This window comes from Trachurus japonicus, chromosome 10, assembly GCF_045865225.1.
Source record: "Trachurus japonicus isolate A0001 chromosome 10, Traja_1.0".
Lineage (NCBI taxonomy): Eukaryota > Metazoa > Chordata > Actinopteri > Carangiformes > Carangidae > Trachurus > Trachurus japonicus.
In genome coordinates, this window is record NC_140916.1 from 10,829,138 (window position 1) to 10,842,489 (window position 13,352).

General features: G+C 41.5%; 1 protein-coding gene across 1 annotated transcript; it reads left to right on the top strand.

The window, feature by feature from the left end:
- Window positions 1–1,356: 1,356 nt before the first annotated feature.
- smu1a (SMU1 DNA replication regulator and spliceosomal factor a) lies at window positions 1,357–12,925 on the top strand. Its single transcript, XM_085789241.1, has 12 exons — window positions 1,357–1,464; window positions 2,351–2,561; window positions 2,959–3,111; window positions 3,225–3,335; window positions 3,990–4,118; window positions 4,221–4,340; window positions 4,457–4,573; window positions 4,718–4,845; window positions 4,934–5,060; window positions 6,682–6,849; window positions 10,161–10,313; window positions 11,520–12,925. Exons 1-12 carry the CDS (start codon window positions 1,439–1,441, stop codon window positions 11,616–11,618), a joined length of 1,542 nt encoding a protein of 513 aa, XP_085645367.1. The 5' UTR covers window positions 1,357–1,438; the 3' UTR covers window positions 11,619–12,925.
- The last annotated feature ends 427 nt before the right edge of the window (window positions 12,926–13,352 follow it).

Sequence of the window (13,352 nt, forward strand, 5' to 3'; positions counted from 1 at the left end):
TGCCTCCTTCCTGGGAGAGCTAAGAAATGATAGATGTCTTCGTGGTGGTAATATGTTCTAATTATAATGGAAGGGGTAATTTCATTGGCACCTCACATAAATTTAGAACTTTCTTTTGTTTTTCCCCAGAAAGGATGAAGTGATTACATTACAGCCTTTTGTGACGCTGTCATTCTTCCAGCGCGGCGGTGTCTCCCTCGTTGGTGAGCAGCCTCTGCTGCTTTGTCATGCCAGAGGACGGCAAAATTATATTGACGTCCTTCCTCTGCTCTTATGTTAATGTATTCAGAATGACTGCGGGATTTCATGGTATTGTGTGAGAGCACCAACCCACCCCATGCTGTCCCATCCTCTCTGCTTCCCCTCATTGTTTCCCCATTATATTTCTCCATCTGCAAAGGCAAATAAAAAACCAAGCGATGTTTGCTGTGTTCTTGGAGCCAAATTCATTTCCAATGTGGACGGGGCTCACAGTAGGATTATGTCATGATTGCTCGAAACAATCAAACCCAGGCCCTGGGACTGCAGACTGAAGTGGGGCTGCACTGAGCATCATCATCATCATAACCTTGAAAGACCTTCACTGGCAGAGGGAAAGGAGTCAAGAGAGCCTCAGAGCCACAGCTGGGCAGAGAGCGCCCCCTGTTGATGGTGTTGGGGAAAACAAGGAAGAGCACCAAAAGTAAATGGGGTTAACTGTGCTCTTATGAAGATTAAAGACATTACATTATAGATCCTATAGTCCTCAGGGAAACAAACCTAAGGAGGGAGGAAAAGAAAAACAGTCCAGTGGAAACTATATTGACAAAATAATTCTGATATATTCCCTTGGTAACGTTAATAACCCTGCTGATGTCCAATAGAGACTCATCCTGATGGTCCCTAGACTCTAATTGAAGTGTATGAGGGACTATGAAATAACCATCACAAAGTCTCATCAATGTGCAAACGTGTAAGATAGAGATAGATAGATAGATAGATAGATAGATAGATAGATAGATAGATAGATAGATAGATAGATAGATAGATAGATAGATAGATAGATAGATAGATAGATAGATAGATAGATAGATAGAAGCCAATGTTTCCTTAGGCTAGAGGAGTAGGCTATCTGATACAGCTCCTTACAGGGTAATTTATACTGCTAATGATGACATTCACAGACACATCCAAGCGACAATTTATAGACATTTCGGTTCCGTAGAATATGTATATTGAATTTTAGATAATGTACATACGGTATATTACAGAATCATGCTCAGTTACCATCTGAACCTCGCCAAAATAATATTCAGTGTATACAGTGATTGTCAACTGACGACTTTTATTTTGAAGGTCCCCCGGGTCCTCCCTACTACTTCCGTGTTTGCGTCCTGTCCTGCGTGCTGCTGCAGACTCCACAGTGTCTTCTTCTGGCTCCTGTTTAAGATAAATAATCATGTCTCTGGAGGTGGAATCCGCAGAGTAAGTGTTCCGGTTACTCAATCGTAAAGCAGAGTTTTATTTTTATGATCACCGGTCTTTATTATAGCTCTTTTTTGGAAGCATTTTGTGTCAATGAGGCCTCTGCTAGCGTTAGCACCCCAAGCTAGGCTAAGCTAAGCTAATTTTACAGTTAACCCCGTGTCTCTGTTGGTGTCGATCCCTCTTTTAAAAGGCAGAAAGGGGGGATTAATTCCAGCTTAAAGTGTCGATGTGTCATTTAGAGCTGAAACTCTTCGTCCTTTGTTATTTCAGTCCTGCACTAACAGCCGAAAGACAAGGAAGTTAGTTTAAATTAGCATTAGCTAAAGCTGCACTGGCAGTTGCTACGGATACTGTAAGTAAATAAATGAGGCGGAAACACCAAGCTGATTATCAGAGCCATTCATCATTATCGTCATAGATGTGGGTTTCAGGTGTAATATCCCAGTTTTATTCCAGTTTTGTTAATTGACTGTTATGTGCTGTTGATGTGCAAATGAGCAAGACACATGACCCACACACGTAGGATTAGTTGATGTCAGATGTTTTAGGTTGACTTCAGTGTGCGAGCTACATCCTGTGACTGTTTTATAAGAATCCCTTGATGCACTGTGTTAGGACATTTAGTGTAGAAAAGTGTATTGTCTCTGTAACATTACAAAAGGTTCCTGCAGCTTTTCTGTGCCTACATTTGGTTTATGCAGCTTCAGCAAAGGTTTAAAATGTTGAAAGTGAAGATATTATCTTTTAAATTAACATTTGGCACAGCTACATCTTTTAGTATAGCACCTGTTAACATTTGTAAACTTAGGCTGATTTGTCTCAGCTGTGTCTTGCTATATTTTCTCATCCAAATGACTTGACATCGCTTGTGTTTCCCCCACAGCGTGATCCGTCTGATCATGCAGTACTTGAAGGAAAACAATCTGCACCGGACTCTGGTCACTCTGCAGGAGGAGACCACAGTGTCTCTGAACACCGTGGACAGTATTGAGAGCTTCGTGGCAGACATCAACAGTGGCCACTGGGACACCGTCCTGCAAGCCATCCAGTCCCTCAAGCTGCCAGATAAGACCCTGGTAGACCTTTATGAACAGGTGAGGTCTCTAAACTTGTTCTTCACGTCTTCCACTTCCACTAATCTTCTTAAAATTCACTTTTATCGTTTGGCTTCCCCCTTCCTATAGTTATTGTCTTTTATTGTAAGATTGTTATTGTTTGCTTTTATTTGTAATAATCCCCAATTTATATGTGAAGCTCTTTGTAATTATAAATACAATCCAATAAGTGTTACAGTTATTGTAAACTAAATTTATCAGATGTTTGGTATGTTAATATTCTACTACTTTGTCATCATTGAAGTCTCTACTTTTGTCATCCACCTGTTTATTTCTGCGGATGTCTTTTCTGATCTTTCTTTAGTTTATTAATCTCACCAGTCGTGCCTTACTATAAATAGTTGAGATCATCTCCTCTGTGTCGTTTCCTCATCAGGTTGTGTTGGAGTTGATCGAGTTGAGAGAGCTGGGAGCTGCTCGTTCACTTCTCAGACAGACCGACCCGATGATCATGCTCAAACAAACCCAACCAGAGAGATACATCCACCTGGAGAACCTGCTGGCCCGCTCCTACTTTGACCCCAGAGAGGTGAGTCCTCACTTCATCCTTGTTGGATCGTTTTAGATCTTTATATGTAACCTGTTATTGTTAGTTTTTGTCTGGAGGATGAATTAGTGATGATCGTGTGTCTTGTCATCCAGGCGTACCCAGACGGCAGCAGTAAGGAGAAGCGCAGAGCAGCCATCGCCCAGGCGCTGGCGGGGGAAGTCAGCGTGGTGCCGCCCTCTCGTCTCATGGCTCTGCTGGGGCAGGTAAGAGCTCCAGAAACCAGGGTTATTATACAGTAGTTACTGGTTCTGGTACTGGTACTGGTAAGACTGGCAGTGAACAAATAATTTAGCACACTGAAAAATGATAAAAAATTGCAACAAAAAAAACGAGAACTATGCAATACAACGCAATACAATATACAATGCAAAACTAACTAAAACTAAACTGAGCTGCAGATGACATCAACTTAGTTGTAGTTTTCTTAGAGATGCTGAAGTTGTAGGAAGAAAACGCCACAGCTCAATATGGGACAACTTGAAGTGCAACCAAAACAGGTAGATAAGAGTGACTGTAACGTGATGAGGACTGATGGGAACATTATGGGATGCAACTAAAAGGGAAAAGTCCCACAAATGTGGAAGTTCATCTTCAGAGGTCTGACACAGGCTTTCTCCTAAAACCTGAAAAACTAAGACTAAATACGTAGAAACTAGTCAACTCCTCAAAAATAAAACTAAACTAAAACTGCTTAATCACTTGTTGAAATAACAAAAACTAAACTGAAATAAAATAGCACACTGAAAAACGAATTTAATAATTACTAATATTAATAAAAACTGATGAAAAGTTTAGAAACATGAGAGTGCATTATGTGTCACGTCTTAAGAACTGACGTTTGTCTCCTCCTCCTCCAGTCGCTGAAGTGGCAGCAGCATCAGGGACTCCTGCCTCCTGGTATGACCATCGACTTGTTCAGAGGTAAAGCTGCCGTCAAGGACGTGGAGGAGGAGCGCTTCCCCACGCAGCTCAGCAGACACATCAAGGTACCAGCACTGGCTTAAAGCACAGACCGTTTCCACCTCTGCGTTCAGCCGAGCTGCCGTCACTGATGATGTTGTTTTGTTTGTTTTCCCTCCCTTCTACAGTTTGGGCAGAAGTCTCACGTTGAGTGTGCGAGATTCTCCCCTGACGGTCAGTACCTGGTCACCGGCTCCGTGGACGGATTCATCGAGGTCTGGAACTTCACCACCGGCAAAATCAGAAAGGTAACTGATGCACAGGAGAAACACACAAGCTGGTGGATTCACCATCTGGTCAAACACAGTCCTACATACACACGTCTCTGCGTTATTGATACAACCTTTTGCACTGTGGCCGACAGGATCTGAAGTACCAGGCTCAGGACAACTTCATGATGATGGACGACGCCGTCTTGTGTATGTGCTTCAGTCGGGACACAGAGATGTTGGCCACTGGGGCACAAGATGGAAAGATCAAGGTAGAGGAGTTTTCCCCTCTCATTTCTCTTATGCGCTTCGTTTTATCCACAAACTGAGATTATTATCCATCAACGATGCCACCATGAAATCCCTTTTTAGCAACTTGACCTCCACTGAATTGAATTTCATGTGCGTGTGTTCAGGTGTGGAAGATCCAGAGCGGTCAGTGTCTGAGGAGGTTTGAACGAGCCCACAGTAAAGGAGTAACATGCGTGAGCTTCTGTAAAGACAGCAGTCAGCTGCTCAGCGCGTCCTTCGACCAGACCATCAGGTGAGCCACCTCCGGCCTCCCTCTCCTAACTGAGCACATCCTATGGATTATATGTTTGTTTGTGACATTCCTGTTTGTTTTCCAAAAGAATCCACGGCCTGAAGTCGGGGAAAACCCTGAAGGAGTTCCGCGGCCACTCCTCGTTCGTCAACGAGGCCACGTTCACTCCAGACGGTCACCACATCATCAGCGCTTCCTCCGACGGTACAGTGAAGGTAAGAGGAGCAGCAGCTGAGAAATAACAAAGCTTAAAGGGATAGTTCAACATTTTGGCAAATTGGCCCATTGCCATAATCCCTATAGTCATAGCAGTAGGTTCGTTACCTTTAATTGTCAGCGCAAGCTATTTTTAGAACAGCGGAGCAGAGCCCCCAGCTGCTCAGAGCTACACTATGGAGGCTAATGGGATTTCTTGGTTTCCCTCATCAAACTCATCAAATACACAATCCAACAACTCCAAAACGCTCTGGTGGACAAGTTGTGACCTGCACATTCACCACGCTATGAGATAATAACAGAACATTACCAGACAGAGTTGTTTTAGAGTCAAATGCAGAGACTGCTTGCGGTTTTGCATGAATTTACCTCTAAAGCCAGGGACACACCGAGCTGACCGTCGGGCGTCTGGCCTCGTCGGACGGCGTCGGCAGCTCGTCTGTTTGGTGTGTTCCTCTCCGTCGGGGAGCCTCGGCTCTTGTCGGATCTCGTCGGGGCCGATTGAACATGCTCAGTTGGGACTCGTCGGCCGTCGGGAGAGTAGACTCGTCGGGTACTCTGATTGGCTGTGTGCTAGCTATGGCGATTCTGATTGGCGGTGCCCTAAGCGAATCAGCGCGGTGTGTGGGAGGGACGGAAGTGACCACAGTAAACAAACGGTGTCCTAGCCTGTCCTACAGTGAAAATGGTATATAAAATAAAAAGAGGAGTAAAGCAATATATTAAGCGGCAATATAAATATATATTTAAACATCAAAGATGTTCAATCAAACCCACATAGTTTGAAACAACGTTCAAAACACACACAGCTCACAACTAAGCATATAAAGCCCGCTAGCTTAATGCTAACGTGTAATGTAAAACACCATAGACGGGCTAACAGAAATTAGCATCGGCATATCGCCAACTCGCGGCAACCGAGCCACAGCAGTAAGCTGCTAAAAACTGTTTTAATTTCGGCTTTAGCGCTGTTAAAACGTGGCTGGTTAAATTATTTTGGGGAGATTAATGTTGTCTCATTGATGAAATTAACTGTGGCAGTGGCATTAGTTTGTTTGAATGAACAGTGAGCAGAGCTGCCCCTGGTCTGTATGGGTCTGTATTTCTATGGGGGAGTCCTCGCCACTCAGTCGCTCTGGTCGGCAGTCGGGGCAGTGTGTTTCACTTTTTCCTTTCTCCCGACGAGAGGCGACAGACTCGTCGGCCAAAGCCGCCGGCGTCGGGACGCGTCGGGAAGCGTCGTGGCGGTGTGTCAGGGGCTTAAAACAACTCTGTCTGGTAACATTCTGTTATTATCTCATAGCGTGGTGAATGTGCAGGTCACAACGACTCCACCAGAGCGTTTTGGAGTTGTTGGATTGTGTATTTGATGAGTTTGATGAGGGAAACCAAGAAATCCCATTAGCCTCCGTAGCGTAGCTCTGAGCAGCTCGTCACTCTGCTCCGCCGTTCTAAAAATAGCTTGCTCCGACAATTAAAGGTAACAAACCTACTGCTATGACTATAGGGATTATTGCAATGGACCAAGTTGCCAAAATGTTGAAATATCCCTTTAAGAGTATCATGTATACTTCATAATGACTAATAACGTCTTTTCTGCTTGTGTTTAACCCGCTCCAGGTGTGGAACATGAAAACCACCGAGTGCTCAAACACCTTCAAACCTCTGGGCACGTCGGCGGGCACAGACATCACCGTCAACAACGTGGCGCTGCTGCCCAAGAACCCCGAGCACTTTGTCGTGTGTAACCGCTCCAACACGGTGGTCATCATGAACATGCAGGGACAGGTCCGTTCATAATTACACTCTTTGAACTCAATTCAATTCAATTCAATTCAACTTTATTTATAAAGCGCATTTCATGCACAAGGCAGACTCAATGTGCTTCACAACAAAAATCAATCAAATTTAAAATCAATTATAAATCACATAGAAAACAAACAAAAAAGATAAAGTGCAAGTGCAAGTAAACAATCATATATAAACAGAGAGAGTGCAAGTGCAAACAATCATATATGTCAATTTCAACCCATACACACTTAGATGCACAAATTCACACCCACTCACCCAATCACATATGCATATCTACACACACATACACACACACACACACACAGGTCAACAGAATGCTGTTGAAAATAGATATGTTTTTAATCTGTTTTTGAAGATGGCTAGTGACGTGGCATGTCTAACTGTGTCGGGCAAGGTGTTCCATTTTCGTGGGGCATATACACTAAAAGCTGCCTCCCCTTCTTTGGATCTGGTGCGAGGAATGAGTAAGTTGCCACTGCCTGATGACCGAAGTGTTCTTGCTGGGGTGTAAGTGGTGAGCATATCTGTGATGTATTGAGGTGCAAGGCCATGTAGTGCTTTGTAAACCAGGAGTAGTATTTTAAAATCGATTCTTGTATTAACAGGTAACCAGTGCAAAGACTTCAGAACGGGTGTGATGTGTTGATATTTCTTGGTACCAGTGAGAACACGTGCAGCTGCATTTTGAATTAATTGTAACCTCTGAATACTTGATTTTGAGAGTCCGGTGAATAAGCCATTACAGTAGTCTAATCTACTTGTTATAAAGGCGTGGATTAATTTTTCTGAGTCCGGTTTTGACAGAAAGCCCCTCAATTTGGAAATATTTTTGAGATGATAGAAAGATGATCTGGTGATGTGATTGATATGACTTCTGAAATTTAGATCGCTGTCGATGATTACACCCAGATTCCTTGCTTCGGTTTTGCTGGTAAGAGAGAGAGAGTTGAGATGTGCTGCAATTTTCTGTCTCTGAGCCTGTGCACCAAAAATGAGTATTTCTGTTTTGTCTTTGTTTAGTTGTAAAAAATTTTCTGACATCCAATGATTAATATCTTTGATACACTGAGTGAGGGATATTATGGGTGATAGGTCATCTGGGTGTAGTGAAATGTAAAGTTGCGAATCATCTGCATAATTATGGTAGCTAAGATTATGTTTGCGTATGACATGTGAGAGTGGAAGCATGTAGAGGTTGAACAGTAGTGGTCCGAGAATTGACCCTTGTGGTACTCCACATGTGATGTCTGTTTTGTTGGAGGTAAATTCTCCAATAGAGACAAAGAACTGCCTATCCTGAAGGTAGGTTCTGAACCAGTTTAGAACTGGACCAGACAAGCCAACCCACCTTTCGAGCCTTTCCAGTAGGATTTTGTGGTCAACAGTATCAAACGCAGAGCTAAGATCAAGTAAAACAAGAATGGAGGTATTTTTGGAGTCTGTGTTCATATGTAGATCATTTAAAACTTTGATGAGTGCCGTTTCTGTGCTATGGTGGGGACGGAAACCTGACTGATATGTATCTAAAAGGCTATTTGATGCAAGATAGTTTTTGAGCTGAATATAGACTGCTTTTTCAAGTATTTTGCTAAGGAATGGCAGATTGGAGATGGGTCTGTAGTTTGCAATGACATTTTGATCCAGATTGTTCTTCTTCAGAAGTGGTTTGATGACAGCAGTTTTTAGTGATGTGGGAAATATACCTGAGAGGAGAGACTGGTTAATGATATGCAGAACCTCTGGTGCTAAGCAGTTAAAAACATTTTTGAAGAAAGCGGTTGGGAGAGGGTCCAGACAACAGGTGGAGGATCTGAGCTGACCAACAATATTGTCAAGCTCTGTCAGATTTAAACAGTTAAAATGAGACATGATGCAGGTGGGGTTTCTGGAGAAAGGAAGGGCAAGTTCAGTTGTAGATTTTAGAGCGGTAATGTTTTGTCTAATAGCAATGATTTTGTTATTGAAGAAGGAAGCAAATTGATCACATTTTTCTGTGGACAACATTTCTGAAGGAATGGTGGATGGTGGGTTAACAAGTCTGTCAACAGTGGAGAATAGTACTTTGCTGTTATTAATATTTTCATTGATGATTTTAGAAAAGAATGATTGTCTAGCTTGTTTGATTGCTTTGTTGTATTCATTCAGTTTATCCTTATAAATGTCATTGTGAACCTGAAGTCTTGTTTTTCTCCACTGCCGCTCTGCCTTGCGACACTTTCTCTTTAAGTATCTAATGTTCACTTCATTTCTCCAGGGGGCCTTTAGCTTTTTTACATATTTAGTTTTGAGTGGTGCAATTTTATCAAATACACTCTGTATTTTTGAGTTGAAGTTGTCCACAAGGTCCCCAGTTGAAGATATTGTGGACAATGACATCTCCTTTACAATTTTTTGAAATCTTTCAACAGTGTTATCATTAATTATGCGTCTTTTAAGTAATCGAGAACTGTTACACTGTACAGGGAAAGCAGACACATCAAAGTAAAGGCAACAGTGATCTGAAAAGGCTACATCCACAACAAGAGGCGTTGTAATGTCAAGTCCTTTTGAGATGACAAGGTCAAGAGTGTGCCCTTTATTGTGGGTGGGTTCATGAACATGTTGAGAGAGGTCAAATGCTTCTAGCAGATTGATAAAGTTTATGGCATCTGGATCAGTTTTAATGTCAATATGAAGATTAAAGTCGCCAGATATAATAAGACAGTCATAATCAGTGGAAATCTGGGATAATAGCTGAGAAAATTCTTCCAGGAAACCAGTTTTGGGTTTTGGTGGACGGTAAACAGTTAATATTAAGATTGTAGTTTTACAGTGTACTGACAGAGCGAGGTATTCAAATGAAATAAATTCACCAAGACGGACTTCCTTACAGTTATAAATGTCAGAGAAGACAGCAGCAATTCCACCACCTCTCCTACTCAGATTGTTATGTGAAGATGAAGTTCTTCTCCGTCTTTTCTCAATGTAGTTTACTCGATAGTTTAACGCAGGTTTGATCGTCATCACAGGCAACAACACACGCAGTCTCGGGAAGCAAATAAAACAAAGTAGATGATAGAGAAAATCAAACAAACCAGCAGGGTCTTAAATGGAAACACATTTTTTAGTTTGATATTATACACTTGAAAGCTATAGCATATAGAAATTAATATGTTTTGATCTCATTAGTTAAGATTTCCCCCTGAAGCGTTGCACAGTAAACACTAAACGGCTGTAAACTGTAATGAACCACCTTCCCTCACATTTCTGCTCTGTGTGTGTTTGAACGTCTCTCTCTCTCTCTGCAGATCGTGAGGAGTTTCAGCTCCGGTAAGAGGGAAGGCGGTGACTTTGTGTGCTGCACGCTGTCGCCCCGCGGCGAGTGGATCTACTGCGTGGGCGAAGACTTTGTGCTCTACTGCTTCAGCACAGTCACGGGCAAACTGGAGAGAACGCTGACGGTACGTTACCGAGCCGAGGGGCCGAGATCAAACACATCACAGCTCACACACACACACTCCTCTGCTGCTGCTGCTGCTGGAAAACTCTGTGAAGTTTAGATCCAAGTGTTGAATGTGGAGCTGCTTTGTCTTCTCCTGACTTGGTAAACAACAAGGAGAGTAAAGAAAGACGGAGGCTGAGAGCTGGGTGACATGTCCCTGTAGTTCACCTGCCGAGGGCTCAGGCCTTGACCCAGTGTGCTGGTTTCAGCCCGACCTCTGACCCCTCTGCTGTGTGTCATTCTCTCTTCAGTCTCTTTCACTTTGACAGCAACAACAAAGAAAGACACTCTGTCTCTTCTAATTTTCTCTCTCTGAGTGTTTATAAGTAAATGCAGCTGAAATCACAACTCAGACTTTGTGTTTCAGGGTATCTTTTTGATTTTCTCTCAGTTATAAAATCAGGATTTCACTGTAAATGTTACAGATATAAACCAGGTTTAGACCATGTCTTGTTTGCAGGACTCCTCTAACTAGTGAGGATATAAAAGCTTGTTTACATCAACAGTTAGAATAGCTAGATGTGCTGCGTTTTCAGTAAAGTTAGTTAATACAGCAAGAATGTTATACTTACACATACCACACTTTGTTTTAGTTTTATATGACGGATTTGGTTCATTCCTGAATTTAAAGTTCAATAAATCTTGAGTTTTACTGGTGACACTTTGTGCCAAAACAAATCATAGTTGGTAACCTCACTGTTAAATACACTTCAGAGGTTTTTACTAACTTTAACAGATATATAATGAACGTTTTAAATGTTTCTCCAGCACATGATCCTTCATTGTGTTTATTGTAGAGCTGCAGCAATTAATCGATTAATCAAACAATAATTAAATCGATCATCTATTTTGATAATTGAATAATCGGTTTGAGTAGGGTTTTTTTAAGAAAAAATAAATAAATTCTCTGATTTCAGCTTCTTAAAAGTGAATATTTCTGGTTTCTTTGTTCCTTTATGACAACAAACTGAGTATCTCTTTGGTTTGTGGACAAAACAAGAGATTTGAGGACATCATCGTGTGGTTTGGGAAACACTGATGATTTTTCAACATTTTTAACATCTTATTAAGCGTTAACATAATCGACAGATAAATCGATAATGAAAATAGTCGTTAGTTGCAGCCTTAGTTCTTTGTGTCTCACTTTTCCCCCTCTCCTCTCCAGGTTCATGAGAAGGACGTGATCGGCATCGCCCACCACCCCCACCAGAACCTGATCGGCACCTACAGCGAGGACGGGCTGCTGAAGCTCTGGAAGCCCTGAGTCGCCGACCCCAAACAGAGACCGGACGTTGTTGCTCGGCAGCTGCTCTCCTCCCTCTGGACACTTCTCTGCCCTTTTTTTGTTTTGTTTTTGTTTGTGTCATTTTACAGCTCCGTGTGGACTCAAAAGGTTTGGACGTACAAGTTTGTGATCTCAGGTTCACCGTCAGCTTTACACATTAAGCTGCATGTTTCACTTTGAAATGGGTTGTGAGTGTGTGTATAGAATAACAATACAGAGTGCACGGGTGTTTTTTTAAGGTGCTTTTTGTGTTATTGAAAACATGCAGCTGAAAGTTGACAGTTGGACACAGGGGAGTTTTCACAGCAGAACCTTATTTACAGCAGACTTCAAAAGTAAAAGTTCTTTTTTTAGATATATGTTCACTTCTTGTCTCAATGTATTTGAAATGCATCATGCAATTTCTAAAATATTAATTTTTTACTCCATAATCTGCCTTTTTCAGTTCAACAGAAATGTTTATTTTTCAAAGCAGCATTTGCTTCACTTGACTTAAATATTTATGAATTTGTAAGATTGAGTGTCACGTTATTCAAGAGCTGGATGTGGTTTTTAAGAAGAATCTTCAAACTGTGAAAAAGACCAACTTCATTATTATTAATATTGTCATAACAACATATTTCTCCAGATAGTCGACTGCAGTCCTACATCACACACTTTCAACTGCTGGTGACATAAATAAGGTTCTGCTGTTGAGCATCACAGACATTTTCATAAGGTGTCACGTTTTTTGGGGTCAGGAGTGTAGATACGATACTTATTTCTTTTTTTTTTTTTTTGATAATTCCATTTTGTGTAAATATATTTTTAATATTTTTTTTCCAAGAAGACCTGGTTAAATAGTTTGTAGTTGTTTGTTTCTTTGTTAAAGCAAATGTTCCCACTGCAACGAAATATTATAATGATTCCTGGAATTATTCTGTTCATCAAACATGAATGATCTAAATGTCATAACCACCTGTTATTTTGTCAGCAGAGATCTCAATGTGAATTCAGGAATATAGAATAACACATTTCAGTTTTACAAGTCATCATATTGTGAGGTATTTTTCTCAATACATGTCATTTGAAATTAGACTTTGTTTTTACTTTGATTACTTTTTTCAGAACATCTTTTTTATCTTCCTATTCCTCGGGCTGAAAAGTCTTGGGTCAAATGCCTCTCGCATCCTGAAGTGCCGGAATGACCAGAAATTCTCACAAATCAAAGGTTCATAACTGATTGGATGTCTAGACATCCCATGTGTAACACCTCATGTCTGTGCCATTAAAGCTGTTTAACCAGATACACATCTAGAAGTTGTGTTGCCCTGTGTTGGTTTGGAAGCACAATATAGACTCATTTTAATCTGGGCTAATATTGTAAGATTATCTAAGAAATTCCAGACTTGGTTTAAGAGGATTAAAGAAATCAGGACAGCAGATGTCACTGTTCAACCATCACTGAGTATCTTTGTTTTCTGGAGTTTTAAGAAAGCGTGGATCAGTCCAGATCGTCCAGCGTTGTCACTGTGCAGCAGAGAGAAGTTTGCAAACTGCTGCTCCATGAAGAGAAGGGTCGACAGGAGTCTGAGCAGAGTTTACTCAGGGATCAAACTTTGTTGGTACAACTCTGCAGAGAAGAGAGTCAAGGCAGCAGCAAAAGAAACTCTGGGGATTTTATTACTCCTTCAAAATAAAAGCATACGCTTATCAGCAGTATCAGTTACTGAG